At 49.0% G+C, this 18,870-nt stretch overlaps 2 protein-coding genes and 1 long non-coding RNA gene across 26 annotated transcripts in view; 1 reads left to right on the forward strand and 2 right to left on the reverse strand.

Annotated features, from left to right (window-relative positions):
- Nucleotides 1–226: 226 nt before the first annotated feature.
- Nucleotides 227–8,270, reverse strand: LOC308579150 (extracellular fatty acid-binding protein-like). Of its 24 annotated transcripts, none has more exons than XR_014004314.1 (11): nt 8,111–8,270; nt 6,787–6,923; nt 4,323–4,393; nt 3,378–3,488; nt 2,065–2,169; nt 1,668–1,961; nt 1,562–1,626; nt 1,184–1,372; nt 867–1,142; nt 595–767; nt 411–453 (listed from the first exon to the last, which is right to left on the reverse strand). XR_014004314.1 is itself a non-coding variant. In XM_081179931.1 (11 exons), the coding sequence occupies exons 1-11, from the start codon at nt 8,201–8,203 to the stop codon at nt 757–759; spliced, it is 1,272 nt and encodes a 423-aa protein (XP_081036057.1). In that variant the 5' UTR covers nt 8,204–8,270; the 3' UTR covers nt 746–756. The 24 variants fall into 24 exon arrangements, 21 of the variants coding, with proteins under 21 accessions (XP_081036056.1, XP_081036076.1, XP_081036074.1 ...); XR_014004315.1 differs by having other exon boundaries at nt 520–767; XR_014004316.1 differs by having other exon boundaries at nt 411–468; nt 520–767.
- Nucleotides 8,271–11,344: 3,074 nt separating this feature from the next.
- The window catches only part of TRAF2 (TNF receptor associated factor 2), an 18,206-nt gene continuing 10,680 nt past the window's right edge, over nt 11,345–18,870 (reverse strand). The window contains exons 9-11 of the mRNA XM_081180022.1: nt 16,822–16,970; nt 12,319–12,559; nt 11,345–11,989 (exon numbers count right to left, since the gene is read on the reverse strand). Coding sequence (XP_081036148.1) covers nt 12,341–12,559; nt 16,822–16,970 — 368 coding nt within the window. The 3' untranslated portion in view covers nt 11,345–11,989; nt 12,319–12,340. The remainder of the gene's footprint in view (nt 11,990–12,318; nt 12,560–16,821; nt 16,971–18,870) is intronic.
- Nucleotides 15,081–18,870, forward strand: part of LOC308579208 — a 6,195-nt gene continuing 2,405 nt past the window's right edge. The window contains exons 1-2 of the long non-coding RNA XR_014004370.1: nt 15,081–15,285; nt 15,437–16,095. This is a non-coding gene — a long non-coding RNA (uncharacterized lncRNA). The remainder of the gene's footprint in view (nt 15,286–15,436; nt 16,096–18,870) is intronic.

Raw genomic sequence — 18,870 nt, forward strand, 5'->3', positions numbered from 1 at the left:
CATTTGATATTTAATAATAATAATAGTAATAATAGTAATAATAATAATAATAATAATAATAATAATAATAATAATAATAATAATGGCATTTTATAAGGGGATGGGAATAAATGAAAATGATGATGATGATGATGATGATGATGATGATGATGATGATGATGATAATAATAATAATAATAATAATAATAATAATAATAATAATACAAAAGAGACCAAAGACAGGAAGTTGCAGTTTCTGAATCTATTTATTAGGAGGAAGTGACATCAAAGGACCATAGAGATGTTCTTCTCATTCCTAGAAGAGAAGAAGAGAAGGTGAGGCTTCCAAGCTTGGGAGATGTCCATCAATATAGACTTGGGGAATGTCCAAAAAACAGACTTGGGAAATGTCCATCCAAATAGACTTGGGAAATGTCCAAAAGATAGACTTGGGAAATGTCCATCAAGATAGACCTGGGAACTGTCCATCTAGACTTGGGAAATGTCCATCAAGATATCTTGAGGGATATCAAGGTAGACTTGGGAAATGTCCATCAAGGTAGACTTGGGAAATGTCCACCAAGGTAGACTTGGGAAATGTCCATCAAGGTGGACCTGGGAAATGTCCATCAAGGTCGACTTGGGAAATGTCCATCAAGGTAGACTTGGGAAATGTCCATCAAGATAGACTTGATATCCATCCATCCATAGACTTGGGAAATGTCCATCAAGGTGGACTTGGGAAATATCCATCAAGTTAGACTTGGGAAATGTCCATCAAGATAGACCTGGGAAATGTCCATCAAGGTGGACTTGGGAAATATCCATCAAGTTAGACTTGGGAAATGTCCATCAAGATAGACCTGGGAAATGTCCATCAATTAGACTTGGGAAATGTCCACCAAGATAGACCTGAGATTTCCCAAAATGGGAGATGTCCATCCAGATAGACCTGAGATTTCCCAAAATGGGCAATGTCCACCGAGATAGACCTGAGATTTCCCAAAATGGGAAATGTCCATCCAGATAGACGTGAGATTTCTCCACCATGGGAGATGTCCATCAATATAAACCTGGGAAATACCCACCAAGATAGACCTGAGATTTCCCAAAATGGGAAATGTCCATCCAGATAGACCTGGAAGATGTCCATCAAGATAGATCTGAGATTTCTGCACCCTGGGAATTATCCATCAAGACAGACCTGAGATTTCCCCAAACGGGAAATGTCTATCAAGATAGACCTGAGATTTCCCAAAATGGGAAATGTCCATCCAAAAAGCCCTGAGATGTCCTCCACCAAGCTATAGACCTCAGATTTCCCCAAACTGGGCAATGTCCATCCAGCTAGACCTAACATTTCCCAAACTGGGCAATGTCCATCAAGATAGAGCTGACATTTCCCAAAATGGGAAATGTCCACCAAGATAGACCTGAGATTTCCCTAACTGGGCAATGTCCATCCAAAAAGCCCTGAGATGTCCTCCACCAAGCTACAGACCTGAGATTTCTCCACCATGGGCAGTGTCCATCTAGCTAGACCTGACATTTCCCAAAATGGGAAATGCCCATCCAGATAGACCTGGAAGATGTCCCTCAAGCTAGACCTGAGATTTCCCAAAATGGGAAATGTCCAACAAGATAGACCTGAGATTTCTCAACCATGGGAAATGTCCATCAAGATAGACCTGAGATGTTCTCCACCAAGCTAGACCTGAGATTTCCCAAACTGGGCAATGTCCATCCAGCTAGACCTGAGATTTCCCAAAATGGGAAATGTCCATCCAAAAAGCCCTGAGATGTCCTCCACCAAGCTATAGACCTGAGATTTCTCCACCCTGGGAAATGTCCATCCGGATAGACCTGACCTTTCCCAAACTGGGCAATGTCCATCCAGCTAGACCTGACATTTCCCAAAGTGGGCAATGTCCATCCAGATAGGCCCGAATTCGGGATACTCACCGCTTTGTCATGGCAGGCGACTGTGGAGAGAGAGGAGAAAGGCGGTTATTATGGGATGGATGACCCTCCGAGGTCCCGCCTTGGAGGACCTTCTTGGAGGACCTTCTTGGAGGACCGACTCACCTTCCTTGGGGAAGATCTTGATTTGCTCCGAAGTGAAGCCCCGGTTTTCGCTGCGCTGCTGAAAGTCCTCCAGCAAGCTGATTGGCTGGGATTCGGCGTCGCGGGCTGGGAAATATTAATAATAATCATTAATAATAATAATAATAATAATAATAATAATAATAATAATAATACCATAGAGCGTGGAGGTCTGGTAGATGTAATAATAATAATAATGATGATGATGATGATAATAATAATAATAATAATAATAATAATAATAATAATAATAATAATAATAATAATAATAATACCATAGAGCGTGGAGGTCTGGTAGATGTAATAATAATAATAGTAATAATAATAATAGTAATAATAGTAGTAGTAGTAGTAGTAGTAATAATAATAATAATAATAATAATAATAATAATAATAATAATAATAATAATAATAATAATACCATAGAGGGTGGAGGTCTGGTAAGTGTAATAATAATAAAAATAAAAATAATAATAATAATAATAATAATAATAATAATAATAATAATAATAATAATAATAATAATACCATAGAGGGTGGAGGTCTGGTAGGTGTAATAATAATAATAATAATAATAATAATAATAATAATAATAATAATAATAATAATAATACCATAGAGGGTGGTGGTCTGGTAGGTGTAGTAATAATAATAATAATAATAATAATAATAATAATAATAATAATAATAATAATAATAATAATAATAATAATAATAATACCATAGAGGGTGGTGGTCTGGTAGGTGTAATACTACTACTACTACTACTACTACTACTACTACTACTACTAATAATAATAATAATAATATCATAGAGCGTGGAGGTATGGTAGGTGTAATAATAATAATAATAATAATAATAATAATAATAATAATAATAATAATAATAATAATAATAATAATACCACCATAGAGGGTGGTGGTCTGGTATGTGTAGTAGTAGTAGTAGTAGTAGTAGTAGTAGTAGTAGTAGTAGTAGTAATAATAATAATAATAATAATAATAATAATAATAATAATAATAATACCATAGAGGGTGGAGGTCTGGTAGGTGTTATAATAATAATGATAATAATGATAATAATGATAATAATGATAATGATAATAATGATAATAATAATGATAATAATAATAATAATAATAATAATAATAATAATAATAATGTCCATCCAGATAGACCTGGAAGATGTCCATCAAGACAGACCTGAGATTTCCCAAAATGGGAAATGTCCATCCAAATAATAATAATAATAATAATAATAATAATAATAATAATAATAATAATAATAATAATACCATAGAGGGTGGAGGTCTGGTAGGTCTCTCCATCCCGGATGGTGATCAAGTCGACGATGGCGTAAGTCTGGCCGTCCGTCTCGACAACGTCGACTTTATGATCGCCAAATTCTGGAGGGAAGGGGAAAAGGACAGAATTAGAAAATAGGATGATTCAAAATAAAAAGACGAGTATTCAGATTAAAAATAGGATTATTCAGATTAAAAATGGGATTATTCAGATTAAAAAGACGATTATTCAGATTAAAAATAGGATTATTCAGGTGAAAAAGACGAGTATTCAGATTAAAAATAGGATTATTCTGATTAAAAATAGGATTATTCAGATGAAAATGATGATTCTTCAGATGAAAAATAGGATTGTTCAGATTAAAAATAGGATTATTCATATTAAAAAGACGAGTCTTCAGATTAAAAATAGGATTATTCAGATTAAAAATAGGATTATTCAGGTTAAAAAATAGGATTATTCAGATTAAAATGACGATTATTCCTATTAAAAATAGGATTATTCAGATTAAAATGACGATTATTCTGATTAAAAATAGGATTATTCAGATTAAAAAGACAAGTATCCATATTAAAAATAGGATTATTCAGATTAAAAATAGGATTATTCAGGTTAAAAAATAGGATTATTCAGGTTAAAAATAGGATTATTTAGATTAAAATGACGATTATTCTGATTAAAAATAGGATTATTCAGATTAAAAAGACAAGTATCCATATTAAAAATAGGATTATTCAGATTAAAAATAGGATTGTTCAGGTTAAAAAATAGGATTATTCAGGTTAAAAAATAGGATTATTCAGGTTAAAAATAGGATTATTCAGATTAAAATGACGATTATTCAGATTAAAAATAGGATTATTCAGGTTTAAAAGACAAGCACTGGACTGAACCATTCAAACAGGAAGTGGGGGGGACAGGAAGTGGATACGAACTGCATTTGTGGTAGTATTTCCCGTCTTCGCCTCTCTTGAAGACCATCTTGATGGGTTTGCAGCCGTGGGGCCTGCCGAGAAAAAGGAAAATATATATATTTATCGGGGGGAAATGGGGGGACGAGAAAACAAAAGAGACTTCCTCTTCCAAAGAGGGACACCCCATCCTGTGAAAAAATGACTTCCTGTCCCAAACCAGGCACTTCCTCTCCCAAACCCAGGACTTCCTCTTCCAAACCAGGCACTTCCTGTCCCAAACCAGGCCCTTCCTCTCCCCCAAGTCAGTCCGGATGACCCTCCTGCCCCCTTCCACCCCATCCTGTTCCAAAATAGAGACTTCCTCTTCCCAAACAGGCACTTCCTCTCCCAAACCAGCCACTTCCTCTCCCAAACCAGGCCCTTCCTGTTCCCAAACAGCCATTTCCTTTCCCAAAACAGGCACTTCCTGTTCCCAAACAGCCATTTCCTCTCCCAAAACAGGCACTTCCTCTCCCAAAACAGGCATTTCCTCTCCCAAACAGCCATTTCCTCTCCCAAAACATGCACTTCTTGCTCCAAAACCGTCACTTCCTATTTCAAAAGAGGGACTTCCCAAACCAGGCCCTTCCTCTTCCCAAACCAGCCACTTCCTCTCCCACACCACCCACTTCCTCTCCCCAACTAGGCCCTTCCTGTTCCCAAACCAGCCACTTCCTCTCCCAAACCAGCCACTTCCTGTTCCAAAACAGGGACACCCCACCCCAAAACAGGCACTTCCTCTCCCAAACCAGCCACTTCCTCTCCCAAACCAGCCACTTCCTCTCCCAAACAGCCACTTCCTCTCCCAAACCAGCCACCTCCTCTGCCAAACAAGCACTTCCTCTCCCAAAACAGGCACTTCCTCTTCCAAACCAGGCCCTTCCTCTTCCAAAACCGGGACACCCCACCCCAAAACCGTCACTTCCTCTCCCAAGCAACCATTTCGTCTCCCAAACCAGGCCCTTCCTCTTCCCAAACAGCCACTTCCTCTCCCAAACCAGGCACTTCCTCTCCCAAACCAGCCACTTCCTCTCCCCCAAGTCCGTCTGGATGACCCTCCTGCCCCCTTCCACCCCATCCTGTTCCAAAATAGGGACTTCCTCCCCCAAAAGTGGGCCACCCCACCCCAAACCAGGCACTTCCTCTCCCAAACAGGCCCTTCCTCTCCCAAACCAGCCACTTCCTCTCCCAAACCAGGCACTTCCTGTCCCAAACCAGGCACTTCCTGCCCCCCTTACGTGGGAATGCGTGTCTCCACCACCACGTCTTACCAACCACTTCCTCTCCCAAACAAGGCCCTTCCTGTTCCCAGCCACTTCCTCTCCCAAACAAGCCACTTCCTCTCCCAAACAGCCATTTCCACTTCCAAACCAGCCACTTCCTCTCCCAAACCAGGCACTTCCTCTCCCCAAACTCCGTCCGGATGACCCTCCTGCCCCCTTCCACCCCATCCTGGCACTTCCTGTCCCAAAACCAGCCACTTCCTCTCCCAAACAGCCACTTCCTCTCCCAGACCAGCCACTTCCTCTCCCAAACAGCCACTTCCTCTCCCAAACAGGCACTTCCTGTCCCAAACCAGCCACTTCCTGCCCCCCTTACGTGGGAATGCGTGTCTCCACCACCACATCTTACCAGCCACTTCCTGTCCCAAACCAGCCACTTCCTCTTCCAAAACAGGGACACCCCACCCCAAAACAGGCACTTCCTCTCCCAAACCAGCCACTTCCTGTCCCAAACCAGCCACTTCCTGCCCCCCTTACGTGGGAATGCGTGTCTCCACCACCACATCTTACCAGCCACTTCCTCTCCCAAACAGGCCCTTCCTCTCCCAAACCAGCCACTTCCTCTCCCAAACCAGCCACTTCCTCTCCCCCAAGTCCATCCGGATGACCCTTCCACCCCATCCTGTTCCAAAATAGGGACTTCCTCTCCCAAACCAGCCACTTCCTCTCCCAAACCAGGCCCTTCCTGTTCCCAGCCATTTCCTCTCCCAAAACAGGCACTTCCTCTCCCAAACAGCCACTTCCTGTCCCAAACCAGCCACTTCCTGGCCCCCTTACGTGGGAATGCGTGTCTCCACCACCACGTCTTACCAGCCACTTCCTCTCCCAAACCAGCCACTTCCTGTCCCAAACAGCCACTTTCTCTCCCAGACCAGCCACTTCCTCTCCCAAACAGGCACTTCCTCTTCCAAAACAGGGACACCCCACCCCAAAACAGCCACTTCCTCTCCCAAACACCCATTTCCTCTCCCAAACAGGCACTTCCTCTTCCAAAACAGGGACACCCCACCCCAAACCAGCCACTTCCTCTCCCAAACCAGCCATTTCCTCTCCCAAACAGGCACTTCCTGTCCCAAACAGGCACTTCCTCTCCCAAACCAGCCACTTCCTCTCCCAAACAGGCACTTCCTGTCCCAAACCAGCCACTTCCTGCCCCGCCTTACGTGGGAATGCGTGTCTCCACCACCACGTCGTCTCCCTCGAAGGCGACGTCCACCATGACGATCTTCATCTTCTCCATGTGCTTCAGGATCTTGGGGTCAGTGGTGCTGAGGGCCAAGGTCATCCATCTTCCTTTGGCCTAGAAGGAAGGAAGGAAGGAAGGAGTGAAGGAAGGAAGGAGGGAGGGAGGGAGGAGGGAGGGAGGTAAGGAAGGAAGGAGGGAAGGAAGGAAGGGAGGAAGGAGGGAAGGGAGGAAGGAGGGAGGAAGGAAAGGAGGGAAGGAAGGAGGGAGGGAAGGAGGGAGGGAGGAAGAAGGGAGGAAGGGAGGAAGGAAGGAAGGGAGGAAGGAAGGAAGGAAGGAGGGAAGGGAGGAAGGAGGGAGGAAGGAAAGGAGGGAAGGAAGGAGGGAGGGAAGGAGGGAGGAAGAAGGGAGGAAGGGAGGAGGGAAGGAAGGATGGAAGGAAGGAAAGGAGGGAAGGAAGGAGGAAGGGAGGGAAGGAAGGAGGGAGGGAAGGAGGGAGGAGAAAGGGAGGAAGGAAGGAGGGAAGGAAGGAAGGATGGAAGGAAGGAGGGAAGGAAGGAAGGAAGGAAGGAAGGAAGGAGGGGAGGAGGGGAGGAGGGACGAGGGAGGGAAGGAAGGAAAGGATGGAGGGAAGGGAGGAGGGAGGGAGGGAGGGGGGAAGGAGGGAGGGAAGGAGGGAGGGAAGGAAGGAAGACAAAGGAAAGAAAGAAGGGAGGAGGGAGGAAAGAAAGAAAGAAAGAAAGATGGAAGGAAGGACGGAAGGAATGAGGGAAGGAAGGAAGGAGGGAGGGAGGGAGGAAGGAAGGAAAGGAGGGAAGGAAGGAGGAAGGGAGGAAGACAAAGGAAAGAAAGAAGGGAGGGAGGGAGGAAAGAAAGAAAGAAAGATGGAAGGAAGGAAGGAAGGAAGGAAAGGAAGGAGGGAGGGATGGAGGAAAGGAAGGAAGGAAGACAAAGGAAAGAAAGAAAGAAGGAAGGAGGAAAGAAAGAAAGAAAGATGGAAGGAAGGACGGAAGGTGGGAAGGAAGGACGGAAGGATGGAGGGAAGGAAAGAAGGAAGGAAGGAAGGATGGAAGGTGGGAAGGACGGAAGGAGGAAGGGAAGGAAGGAAGGGACAGACAGAGGGAAAGAGAGAGAGAGAGAAAGGAAGGAGGGAGGGAGGGAGGGAGGAAGGAAGGAAAGAAGGAAGGAAGGAGGAAGAGATAGAGGGATATATAGAGGGAGGGAGGGAGAGAAAGAAAGAAGGAAGGAAGGAAGGAGGGAGGAGGAAGCGGGTCCGTCTAGATGACCCATAAGACCTCCCTTACCTTCTCCCGGTGCTGAGGGTCATCGGAGAAGCCCTGGACCAGGCAGAAGAACGCCAGAGGAACCGCAAGTAAGAAGAGCTTCATCTTCAGCATGGACTTCCTTCTTCCTCCAAACAGGACGTGGTTATGGGTCCTCCAGGGAGGCCTGGTTTTATAGAGCCGGGGGGCGGAGCCATAGGTGGCTCCACCCCCAAGTTCTGGAGGTGGATCCAAGGTCCACCTCCTTGTTCTGGGCTTCCTGCCAAGGGGGAGTTGGCAGGAAGTCAGATGTTGAGATGGAAAGTTGGCAGGAAGTCAAGAGAGGTTGAGATGGAGCGCTGATTCCAGGAGGAGGAGCAGGACAGGAAGTCCTCCTGGGCTTCCTGCCAAGGTCAAGTTGGCAGGAAGTCAAGAGATGGACCTGCGATCTTCTTCCTGGACTTCCTGCCAATGGAAAATTGGCAGGAAGTCAAGAGATGTGGAGATAGAGCTCTGATCCAGGAGGAGGAGCAGGACAGGAAGTCCTCCTGGGCTTCCTGCCAAGGTAAAGTTGGCAGGAAGTCAGATCTTGAGGTGGACCTTTGATCCGCCTTCTTTTCCTGGACTTCCTGCCAAGGGAAAGTTGGCAGGAAGTCAGGAGATCTTGAGATGGACCACTTTCTTCCTGGACTTCCTGCCAAGGTAAAGTTGGCAGGAAGTCAGATCTGGAGATGGACCTTTGATCTTCTTCCTGGACTTCCTGCCAAGGTCAAGTTGGCAGGAAGTCAGGAGATCAGATGGACCTGGACTTCCTGCCAAAGTCAAGTCCGATCTGGAGATGGACCTTTGATCTTCTTCCTGGACTTCCTGCCAAGGTCAAGTTGGCAGGAAGTCAGGAGATCTTGAGATGGACCACCTTCTTCCTGGACTTCCTGCCAAGGAAAGGTTGGCAGGAAGTCAGGAGATCAGATGGACTTGGACTTCCTGCCAAAGTCAAGTCCGATCTGGAGATGGACCTTTGATCTTCTTCCTGGACTTCCTGCCAAGGAAAGCTTGGCAGGAAGTCAGGAGATGATAAGATGGACCTCCTAATCCACCTCCTTCTTCCTGGACTTCCTGCCAAGGTCAAGTTGGCAGGAAGTCAGGAGATCTTGAGATGTTGAGATGGACCTTCTTCCTGGACTTCCTGCCAAAGAAAGCTTGGCAGGAAGTCAGGAGATCAGATGGACCTGGACTTCCTGCCAAAGTCAAGTCAGATCTGGAGATGGACCTTTGATCTTCTTCCTGGACTTCCTGCCAAGGAAAGCTTGGCAGGAAGTCAGGAGATCAGACGGACCTGGACTTCCTGCCAAAGTCAAGTCAGACCTGGAGATGGAGCTTTGATCTTCTTCCTGGACTTCCTGCCAAGGTCAAGTTGGCAGGAAGTCAGGAGATCTTGAGATGTTGAGATGGACCACCTTCTTCCTGGACTTCCTGCCAAAGTCAAGTTGGCAGGAAGTCAGACCTGGAGATGGAGCTTTGATCTTCTTCCTGGACTTCCTGCCAAAGAAAGGTTGGCAGGAAGTCAGGAGATCAGATGGACCTGGACTTCCTGCCAAAGTCAAGTCAGATCTGGAGATGGACCTTTGATCTTCTTCCTGGACTTCCTGCCAAGGAAAGCTTGGCAGGAAGTCATGAGATAAGATGGACCGGGACTTCCTGCCAGGAGATCAGGAGATGTTGTGGTTGGCCGAGGAAGAGGGACATCTCAAGGTTGACCTTCTAGCATGGATTGGTCTCCAGATAAGAGGAGATGATGGTGGGCAGGAGGCCAGGAGTCCCATAGGACCTTCTCATGGGGGGGAGAGGGAAAGAAAGAGGGAAAGAAAGAAAGAAAGAAGGAAAGAGGGAAAGAAAGAGGGAAAGAAAGAAAGAAAGAAGAAGGAAGGAAGGAAGGAAGGAAGGAAGGAAGGAAGGAAGGAAAAAAAGAGAGAGGGGTAGATGGAGGGAGGGAGAGAAAGAAGGAAGGAAACAAGGGGAGAGACAGAGGGAGAGAGAGAGTGAAGACGGAAAGAGAGAGAGAGAGAGAGAGAGAGAGAGAGAGAGAGAGAGAGAGAAAGAAAGAAAGAAAGAAATGGAAGGAAGGAAGGAAGGAAGGATACAAGGGGAGAGACAGAGGGAGAGAGAGAGAGAGAGAAAGAGGGAAAGAAAGAAAAGGCAAAGAAGGAAAGAGAGAAAGAGAAAGAGAGAAATGAAGAAAGAAGGAAAGAGAGAAAGAGGGAAAGAGAGAAAGAAGGAGGGAAAGAAGGAAAGAGAGAAAAAGAGAGAGAAGGAAAGAGAGAAAGAGAGAGAGAAAGAGAGAGAGAAAGAAGGAGGGAAAGAAGGAAAGAGAGAGAGAAATAGGGAGGGAAGGAAGGAGAGGGGAAGGAAAAGGAGAGGGAGAGAGAGAGAGAGAGGAAGGAAGGAAGAAAGAAAGAAAGGAAGGAAGGAAGGAAGGAAGGAGGGAGAAGGAAGGAGGGAGGAGAGGGAGAGAGAGAGAGGAAGGAAGGAAGAAAGGAAGGGGGAAAGAGAGAGAGAGAAAGAAAAAGAGAGAGAGAAAGAAAGAGAGAGAGAGAGAGAGAGAGAAAGAAAGAAAGAGGGAGGGAAGGAAGGAAGAAGGAAAGGGAAATGGAAAGAGAGGAGAGAGAGAAGGAAGGAAGGAAGGAAGGAAAGGAAGGAAGGAGGGAGGGAAGGGAGAAAGGGGAAAGGAAGGAAGAAAGGAAAGAAAGGAAGGAAGGAAATCAGGAAGGTAGGAAGGGAGGGAGGGGGAAGGAAGGAAGGAAGGAAGACAGGAATTAAAAAAAGAAACGAGGAAGAAAGAAGGAAAGAAGGAAAAGGAAGGAAAAAAGGAACAGGAAGGGAGGGAGGGAAGAAGAAACAGGAAGTCCCTTCCGATTGGCCGCTGCTCCTCCCATAAAGAACAAACGAGAAAATCTGTCCAAAAACCAATTTATTCCACCCAAAAAGTGTCCAGGTCCCGGATCGGGATCGGAAGCGGAGTAGCCGCTCCTGGTGTAGACGCGCCGCCGGATTCAGAGTCCGGATTGAGTCCAGTTTGGGGTTTTTGGGTTGGAAAAAGGGGGGAAATGGGGCGAAAGCGGAGTGACTCCAGACTGACTCCACTTTGGGCTCCAGAAACACAGCAAACCGGATTGAGTCCACTTTGGGGCCACAGACTGACTCCACTTTGGGGCTCCAGACTGACTCCACTTTGGGGCATCACACTGACTCCACTTTGACTCCACTTTGGGCCTTCTGACTGACTCCACTTTGGGCCTTCAGACCGACTCCACTTTGGGGCTTCGTTTCCCGGAAAGGGGAAACACGGCAAACCGGTTTGAGTCCAGTTTGGGGTTTTTTTGTTCAAAAAACGGGGGAAATGGGGCGAAAGCAGAGTGACTCCAGACTGACTCCACTTTGGGGCTCCAGACTCCAGAAACGCAGCAAACCAGATTGAGTCCAGTTTGGGGCTCCAGACTGACTCCACTTTGGGGCTTCCGACTGACTCCACCGGGAACCGGGAGCGAAAGCGGAGTAGCCGCCCCTGGTGTAGACGCGCCACCGGATCCAGAGTCCGGATTGAGTCCAGTTTGGGTTTTTTTGGTGGAAAAGCGGTGAAAATGCGGCGAAAGTGGAGTGACTCCAGACTGACTCCACTTTGGGGCTCCAGACTGACTCCACTTTGGGCCTTCGTTTCCCAGAAAGGGGAAACGCAGCAAACTGGACTGACTCCACTTTGGGGCTTCATTTCCTGGAAAGGGGAAACGCGGCAAACCGGACTGAGTACAGTTTGGGGTTTGAAATCCAGGAAAAACGGGGCGAAAGTGGAGTGACTCCACCCAAACCTTTTTCCGGAAGCTCTCGCACTCAGGTTCAGGATCGGGAGCGAAAGCGGAGTAGCCGCCCCCCATGTAGACGCGCCACCGGATTCAGAGTCTGGATTCAGAGTTTTTTTGGTTGGAAAAATGGGGGAAATGGGGCGAAAGCGGAGTGACTCCAGACTGACTCCACTTTCCGACTGACTCCACTGGGAACCAGGAGCGGGAGCGAAAGCGGAGGTAGCCGCCCCCCATGTAGACGCGCCACCGGATTCAGAGTCCGGATTCAGAGTCCGGATTGAGTTTTTTTGGTTGGAAAAATGGGGAAAATGGGGCCAAACCAGAGTGACTCCAGACTGACTCCACTTTCCGACTGACTCCACCGGGAACCAGGAGCGGGAGCGGAGTAGCCGCCCCCCCGTGTAGACGCGCCGATTCAGAGTCCGGTTAGGTCGACGATGGCCTTGATGAAGAGGGTGTCGTCCCGGACGTAGGAGTCCCGGGCGGCCATCTTGGAAAGGGGGCAGAAAAGGGGGCAGCCGCTGGCCACGTTCAGCGCGCCGATTGGACGCTGGAAAGAGGAGGAGGTCACGTCCGGACGGAAGGCGTCGATCACGTGCTCCCGGTGGTCTTGGTCCAGGAGCATCAGGGTGACCTGGGGGGAAAACCGGAGTCAGACCAGTTTCGGATCGGGGGGTCTAGGAAACGGACCCCGCTTTCGGGGCTCCATTCGGGGGAACGGAAAGCGGATCGACTCCACTTTCAAAGGTTTTAGATCAGCTTCATAGGAAATGGAAGGTGACCTGGGAGGAGGGAAACCGGAGTCAGACCAGTTGGGGGGAACAAACAGACTCCGCTTTGGGGGGCCTATTTCAGATCAGGGGTCTAGGAAACGGAAAGCGGATTCACTCCAGTTTCAGGGCTTATTGGAGGAAACCTCCCCAAAAACAGAAACAGAAAGCAGATTCGCTCCACTTTGGGGGTTGGTTTTGAAATCGGCGTTCAGGGAAAGCAGATTGACTCCGCTTTCGGGGTTTATTTGAGAGCAGCGTTCTAGGAAACATTTAAACAAATGGACTCCGCTTTCGGGGAATGGAAAGTGGATTCACTCCACTTTCAGGGCTTATCACAGAGCAGGTTTCTGGGCAACTGAAAGCAGATTCACTCCACTTTCAAAGGTTTTAGATCAGCTTTGTAGGAAACAGCGGATTCACTCCACTTTCAGGGCTTGTCGGAGATCAGGTTTTAGGAAAGCAGATTCACTCCAGTTTCAGGACTTATTTTAGAGCAGCGTTCGAGGAAACGTAAAGTGGATTTGCTCCAGTTTGGGGGTTTCCAGGAAAACAGACTCCGCTCCCAGTGTACCTGGTTCAGCAGCATCAGGGTGACCTGGGGAGAAACCGGAGTCAGACCAGTTTCAGATTGGGGCCGGAGGAAACAGAAAGGGGGTTCGCTGCGGTTTGGGGGTTTCCAGGAAAAGAAACGGACTCTGCTTTTGGGGAACGGAAAGTGGATTCACTTCACTTTCAGGGCTTATAGGAGATCAGCTTTGGAGGAAACAGAAAGCGGATTTGCTCCAGTTTCAAAGGTTTTGGATCAGCTAATAGGGAACGGAAAGGGGATTCACTCCACTTTGGGGCTTTTCAGTTAAACAAATGGACTCCATTTTCGGGGTTCGTTTCAGAGCGGCGTGCAGGGGAACGGAAAGCGGATTCACTCCAGTTTCAAGATTTATTTTAGGTCAGCTTTCTATGAAACGGAAAGCGGATTCACTCCACTTTCAGGGCTTATCGGAGATCAGCTTTCTAGGAAAGCAGATTCACTCCAGTTTCAGGGCTAAACGGAGATCAGCTTTCTAGGAAACATAAAGCGGATTCACTGCGGTTTGGAGGTTTCCAGGAAAACGAACGGACTCCGCTTTCGGGGTTCGTTTCGGAGCGGTGTTCTAGGGAATGGAAAGTGGATTCACTCCAGTTTCAGGATTTTAGATCAGCTTTCTAGGAAACGGAAAGCAGATTCACTCCACTTTCAGGGCTTATCGGAGATCAGCTTTGTAGGAAAGAGAAAGCAGATTCTCTCCACTTTCAGAGCAGCGTTCAGGGAAACGGAAAGCGGATTGACTCCACTTTCAAAGGTTTTAGATCAGCTTAATAGGAAATGGAAGGTGGAGTCACTCCACTTTGGGGCTTTCCAGGAAAACAAATGGACTCCGCTCCTGGTGGTTCTGGTCCAACAGAATCAGGGTGACCTGGGGAGAAACTGGAGTCAGACCAGTTTCAGGGGGTGGGCAGAGGAAACAGAAACGAAACGGGCTCCGCTTTCGGGGTTCGTTTCGGAGCGGTGTGCGGGGAAAGCAAATTGACTCCGCTTTCGCGGTTTATTTTAGAGCAGGTTTTTTTGTTTTAAATCCGGGAAAAATGGAGCGAAACCGGAGTGACTCCGGTTTGGCCTACCTTCTGGTTGAAGGGCCACTTCAGAAGCGCGCCGTTGGGCCCCTTCATGAGGACGAAGAAGAGGGAGAGTAAAGCGGAAACGCGGCAAACCGGATTGACTCCAGTTTGGGAGTTTTGGGTTATAAATCCTGGGAAAAGCTCCCAAACCGGAGTGACTCCAGACTGACTCCACTTTGGGGCTCCAGACTGACTCCACTAGGGGCTCCAGACTGACTCCACTAGGGGCTTCAGACTGACTCCATTTTGGATTCAAACCGGATTCAATACAGTTTAGGGTTTTTTTGTTTGAAATCCGCGAAAAATGGGGGAAATGCTCCAAAAGCGGAGTGACTCCGGTTTGGGGCTCCAGACTGACTCCACTTTGGGGCTTCAGACTGACTCCATTTTGGGCCTTCTGACTGACTCCCCTTTGGGCCTTCGTTTCCCAGAAAAGGGAAATGCACCAAACCGGATTGACTCCAGTTTGGGGTTTTTTGCTTATAAATCCGGGGGAAAGGTCCGAATCCAGAGTGACTCCAGACTGACTCCACTTTGGGGCTCCAGACTGAGCCTTCCGATTGACTCCCCTTTTGGGCCTTCATTTCCCAGAAAGGGGAGACACGCCAAACCGGATTGACTCCAGTTTGGGCTTTTTTTGTTATAAATCCGGGGAAAAGCTCCGAAACTGGAGTGACTCCAGACTGACTCCACTTTGGGGCTCCAGACTGGGCCTTCCGAATGAGGACGAAGAAGAGGGAGAGGAAAGGGGAAACGCGGTAAAGCGGATTGACTCCACTTTGCAGTTTTTTTGTTATAAATGGGGGGGAAAGCTCTGAAACCGGAGTGACTCCACACTGACTCCACTTTGGGGCTCCAGACTGACTCCACTTTGGGGCTCCAGACTGACTCCACTTTGCGCCTTCAGACTGACTCCACTTTCCCCGGAACGGTGAAACGCACCAAACCAGATTGACTCCACTTTGGTGTTTCTTTGTTATACATGGGGGGGAGCTCCGAAACCGGAGTGACTCTGGTTTGGCCTACCTTCTGGTTGAAGGGCCACTTCAGGAGGGCGTCGCTGGTGAAGGGGGAGAGGAAAGGGGAAAGGCAGCAAACCGGATTGACTCCACTTTGCAGTTTTTTTGGTTATAAATGGGGGAAATGGGGTGAAACCGGAGTGACTCCGGTTTGGCTTACCTTCTGGTTGAAGGGCCACTTCAGGAGGGCGTCGCTGGAGAAGAGGGAGAGGAAAGGGGCAACACGCCAAACCAGATTGACTCCACTTTGGTGTTTCTTGGTTATAAATGGGGGAAAGGGGGTGAAACCGGAGTGACTCCGGTTTGGCCTACCTTCTGGTTGAAGGGCCACTTCAGGAGGGCGTCGCTGGAGAAGAGGGAGAGGAAAGGGGAAACGCGCCAAACCAGATTGACTCCACTTTGGTGTTTTTTGGTTATAAATGGGGGAAAGGGGGTGAAACCGGAGTGACTCCGCTTTGGCCTACCTTCTGGTTGAAGGGCCACTTCAGCAGGGCGTTGTTTGGCCCCTTCATGAGGACGAAGAAGAGGGAGAGGAAAGGGGAAACGCGGCAAACCGGATTGACTCCAGTTTGGGGTTTTTTTGTTTTAATTATGGGGAAAATGGAGCGAAACCAGAGTGACTCCAGTTTGGCCTACCTTCTGGTTAAAGGGCCACTTCAGGAGGATGAAGAAGAGGGAGAGGAAAGGGGAAAAGCAGCAAACCGGATTGACTCCACTTTGGTGTTTTTTTTGCTTAGAAACCGGGGGGGGAAAGGTGCAAAACCGGAGTGACTCCGGATTGGCCTACCTTCTGGTTGAAGGGCCACTTCAGAAGCGCATCATTGGAGAAGAGGGAGAGGAAAGGGGAAATGCGCCAAACCAGATTGACTCCACTTTGGTGTTTCTTGGTTATAAATGGGGGAAAGGGGGTGAAACCGGAGTGACTCCGGTTTGGCCTACCTTCTGGTTGAAGGGCCACTTCAGGAGGGCGTCGTTGGGCCCCTTCATGAGGACAAAGAAGAGGGAGAGGAAAGGGGAAACGGGGCAAACCAGATTGACTCCAGTTTGGGGTTTTTTTGTTTTAATTCTGGGGAAAATGGAGCGAAACCGGAGTGACTCCGGATTGGCCTACCTTCTGGTTGAAGGGCCACTTCAGGAGGACAAAGAAGAGGGAGATGAAAGGGGAAACACGCCAAATCGGATTGACTCCACTTTGGGGGTTTTTGCTTAGAAACCCAGGGAAAAGATGCAGAACCGGAGTGACTCCAGACTGACTCCACTTTGGGGCCCCAGACTGGGCCTTCCAAATGACTCCAAATGACTCTTGAAGGGCCACTTCAGAAGCGCATCATTGGAGAAGAGGGAGAGGAAAGGGGCAACGCGCCAAACCAGATTGACTCCACTTTGGTGTTTTTGGGTTATAAATGGGGGAAAGGGGGTGAAACTGGAGTGACTCCGGATTGGCCTACCTTCTGGTTGAAGGGCCACTTCAGGAGGGCGTCGTTGGGCCCCTTCATGAGGACGAAGAAGAGGGAGAGGTGGGTGTTGCGCCCGGATCCGTCGCCGTTGAGGTAGAGGCGGAGGCACATCTTGTAGCCGTAGCGGCTGGTGTAGAAGGCTGGAAGGAGGGAAGGGAAAAGTCAGGAAGGAGGAGAGGAAAGAAGGAGGAAGGAAGGAGGAGGAAGGAAGGAAGGAGGGAAGGAAGGAAGGAGGGAGGGAGGGAGGAAGGAAGGAAGGAGGGAGGGAGGGAGGGAGGGAGGGAGGGGAGGAAGGAGGGAGGGAGGGAAGGGAGGAAGGAAGGAGGAAGAAAGGAGGGAAGGAAGGAGGGAGGGAGGGAGGGAGGGAAGGAAGGAAGGAGGGGAGGAGGGAAGGAAGGAGGGAGGAAGGAAGGAAGGACGGAAGGAAGGAAGGAGGGAAGGAAGGAAGGAGGGAAGGAAGGAAGGAAGGAGGAGGGAAGGAAGGAAGGAGGGAAGGAGGAAGGAAGGAGGAAAGGAAGAAGTCAGGAAGGAGGAGAGGAAGGAAGGAAGGAGGGAGGGAGGAAGGAAGGAAGGAAGGAGGGAATGAGGGAGGGAGGGAAGGAAGGAAGGAGGGAGGGAGGGAAGGAAGGAAGGAGGGAGGAGGGAAGGAAGGAAGGAGGGAGGGAGGGAGGGAAAGAAGGAGGAAGGAAGGAGGGAAGGAAGGAAGGAGGGAGGGAGGGAGGGAGGGAGGGAAGGAAGGAAGGAAGGAAGGAGGGAGGGAGGGAAGGAGGGAGGAGGGAGGGAGGGAGGGAAGGAAGGAAGGAAGGAAGGAAGGAAGGAAGGAAGGAAGGAAGGAAGGAGGAAGGAAGGAGGAACATCTTGTAGCCGTAGCGGCTGGTGTAGAAGGCTGGAAGGATGGAAGGGGAAAGTCAGGAAGGAAGGAGGGAGGGAGGGAGGGAGGGAGGAAGGAAGGAAGGAAGGAGGAAGGAAGGAAGGAAGGAGGGAAGGAAGGAGGGAGGGAGGAAGGAAGGAAGGAAGGAAGGAGGGAAGGAAGGAGGGAAGGAAGGAAGGAGGGAGGGAGGGAAGGAGGGAGGAAGGAGGGAAGGAAGGAAGGAGGGAAGGAGGGAGGGAGGAGGGAAGGAAGGAAGGAGGGAGGGGGGGAGGGAAGGAGGGAAGGGAGGAAGGAGGAAGGAGGGAAGGAAGGAAGGAAGGAGGAGGGAAGGGAGGGAGGAAGGAAGGAAGGAGGAAGGAAGGAAGGAAGGAAGGAAGGAGGGAAGGAAAGACAGAAGGAGATAGAAAAGGAAGGAAGGAGGGAAGGAAGGAAGGAAAGAAGGGAGGGAGGGAGGAAGGGAGGGAGGAGGAAAGGAGGAAGGAAGGAAGGAAGGAGGGAGGAGGGAGGGAAGGAAGGAAGGATGAAAGGAAGGAGGAAGGAAGGAAAGAGGGAGGGAAGGAAGGAAGGAAGGAAGGAAGGAAGGAAGGAAGGAGGAAGGAAGGAGGAACATCTTGTAGCCGTAGCGGCTGGTGTAGAAGGCTGGAAGGAGGGAAGGAAACAGTCAGGAAGGAGGAGAGGAAGGAAGGAAGGAAGGAAGGAAGGAGGGAAGGAAGGAGGGAGGGAGGGAGGGAAGGAGGGAGGGAGGGAAGGAGGGAAGGAAAGGAGGGAGGGAGGGAAGGAGGGAGGAAGGAAGGAAGGAGGGAGGGAGGGAGGGAGGGAAGGAAACAGGAAGGAAAGAAGGAAGGAAGGAAGGAAGGAGGAAGGGAGGAGGGAGGGAAGGAGGGAAGCAAGGAAGGAAGGAAGGAGGCACATCTTGTAGCCATAGGGGCTGGTGTAGAAGGCTGGAAGGAGGGAAGGAAAAAGTCAGGAAGGAGGAGAGGAAGGAAGGAGGGAAGGAGGGAGGGAGGGAGGGAGGGAGGAAGGAAGGAAGGAGGGAAGGAGGGAGGGAGGGAGGGAAGGAAGGAAGGAGGGAAGGAGGGAGGGAGGGAGGGAAGGAAGGAGGGAGGGAGGGAGGGAGGGAGGGAGGAGGGAGGGAAGGAAGGAAAGAAGGAGGGAAGGAAGGAGGGAAG

This window comes from Podarcis bocagei (assembly GCF_964188305.1).
Source record: "Podarcis bocagei genome assembly, chromosome: Z".
Classification (NCBI taxonomy): domain Eukaryota; kingdom Metazoa; phylum Chordata; class Lepidosauria; order Squamata; family Lacertidae; genus Podarcis; species Podarcis bocagei.